The sequence below is a fragment of the Galendromus occidentalis genome, unplaced genomic scaffold, assembly GCF_000255335.2.
Source record: "Galendromus occidentalis unplaced genomic scaffold, Mocc_1.1 scf7180000076770, whole genome shotgun sequence".
In the NCBI taxonomy this organism is placed as follows: Eukaryota; Metazoa; Arthropoda; class Arachnida; order Mesostigmata; family Phytoseiidae; genus Galendromus; species Galendromus occidentalis.
Window position 1 is genome coordinate 4,684 of NW_003804759.1, and position 1,538 is coordinate 6,221.

The 1,538-nt window shown below is 49.4% G+C and overlaps 1 protein-coding gene across 1 annotated transcript in view; it reads left to right on the forward strand.

The window, feature by feature from the left end:
* The window catches only part of LOC100905322 (low-density lipoprotein receptor-like), a gene marked incomplete at its 5' end in the record, with an annotated part of 4,468 nt that overhangs the window by 2,184 nt on the left and 746 nt on the right, over positions 1–1,538 (forward strand). The window contains one exon of the mRNA XM_018638243.1: positions 16–71. Within this exon, the coding sequence (XP_018493759.1) occupies positions 16–71 (56 nt within the window). The remainder of the gene's footprint in view (positions 1–15; positions 72–1,538) is intronic.

Genomic DNA, 1,538 nt, shown 5'->3' on the forward strand with positions numbered 1-1,538 from the left:
AATTTTAACTTACAGAGAGCGTGGCCGATGACAAAGCCCATCGAGAAGACTGTGCGTATCCCAGCAAGAGTGCAAGCAACCGTCTTCACGTTTATGAATTTCAGCAGAGCCTGAAGAGGAAAAAAGCGATGCATACACTGGAGTTCTGTTTAAGAAAATCGGGAGTTTCCACTCGCTGCCGCGGGGGATGGTGTCGAAAAGCCGCTCGGAGCGATGGCTCGAAACTTTCAAATTTTTCAAAAAAAGGACAACGTCGCCCCTCGTCGAGTTTTCGTCAAAAAAATCCTGCGGCTTCGATGCGAGATCCCGGAGGACTGCCTCTCAAAGCCCTAAAAAAGTGCTGTCTTCGCTTCCCTCCCGCCTCCCCATCGGTCAGCCCATGATTGTACCATAAATGAACATGTAGGCATAGAGTGCTTCTGTGATTACTGTGAATAGTTTACGTTATGTGAAGCATATGTCCTATCGCTGATTATTCCTATCTCTGATGAGCAGAATTGGTGTGGTCGCTAAGTCGTTGGTATTGTCGTCGACGTCGTCGAAGGCCGTCGATAGCACGCAAGCTGTCTCCGCCCTAAGAGTGAATTATGTAGTGAGACCTGAGCAGTACCTGATGATTCTCCAAAGGTCAGAGCTATTCGCGAGAAGGGAAGGCTTAAATCGATTAAACTCACCGACTCTCTCCGCGTTTCGGCCAGCATCTGCTCCGGAATTTCCACTTGAGCTGTACCGAGGAAAACGAATAAGTCACCAAAATTTTTTTCCTGCGCGCCGCTGCGAGTACATATATTAGAGATATAGACGGGTTGGCTACGTCGAGAACAGGGACACACCTAGAAGGGCCGCATGGACTTACCATCGGGGTTTCGGCAGAAAAACTTTTCCTGCCCGGCGGGTGGGAACATCTTCATGTCCCTCACAGAAAGACCCCAGATCCCTTGGTGGTCCTCCCGGCGATAGAACAATTTCCCCGTGTTGGGGAAGTACAGATTTATTGTCTCGACATGGATAGAGCCATCTTCCTCCAAAGGAATTAGGAGCGGCGGTTCTCCCTCGCTTCGAGAGACCAGGATGTGTGGTGGTATTGCCATGTCGATTTTAGATACTGGATCTTACGATTTTAGATACGGGATTTTAGATACGGGATTTGAACAACGAGGGAAACGGGCTTGTCGTCACCGACGAATTGCCGTCTATTGCTCTCCTTCATCTCCCTCTGACCATCTCTCTACGATTCACATTCGGAGGAGCTTCGCTCCGGACCCAGTGCGGAGCTCGAACGAGAAGCTCGAGACCAGTTTAAGCTAAGGTCAACAAAATTCAGTGTGATGCGGCCCTTGCTTCATCATCGCACGTATATCCAGTGTTGGAGCGAGACTCTCTTTTCAATATCACACCCGAGATCCAGTATTGCTATATGTGTGCTCTCTCATTCGTCCTGGCCGAGCGGCTCAAATCACGGGGACTATGAACGCGCACATTTTCCGAACATGATGTGTCAGAATCGCGTCGAATGTCATGGAGCGTTCACATATCAC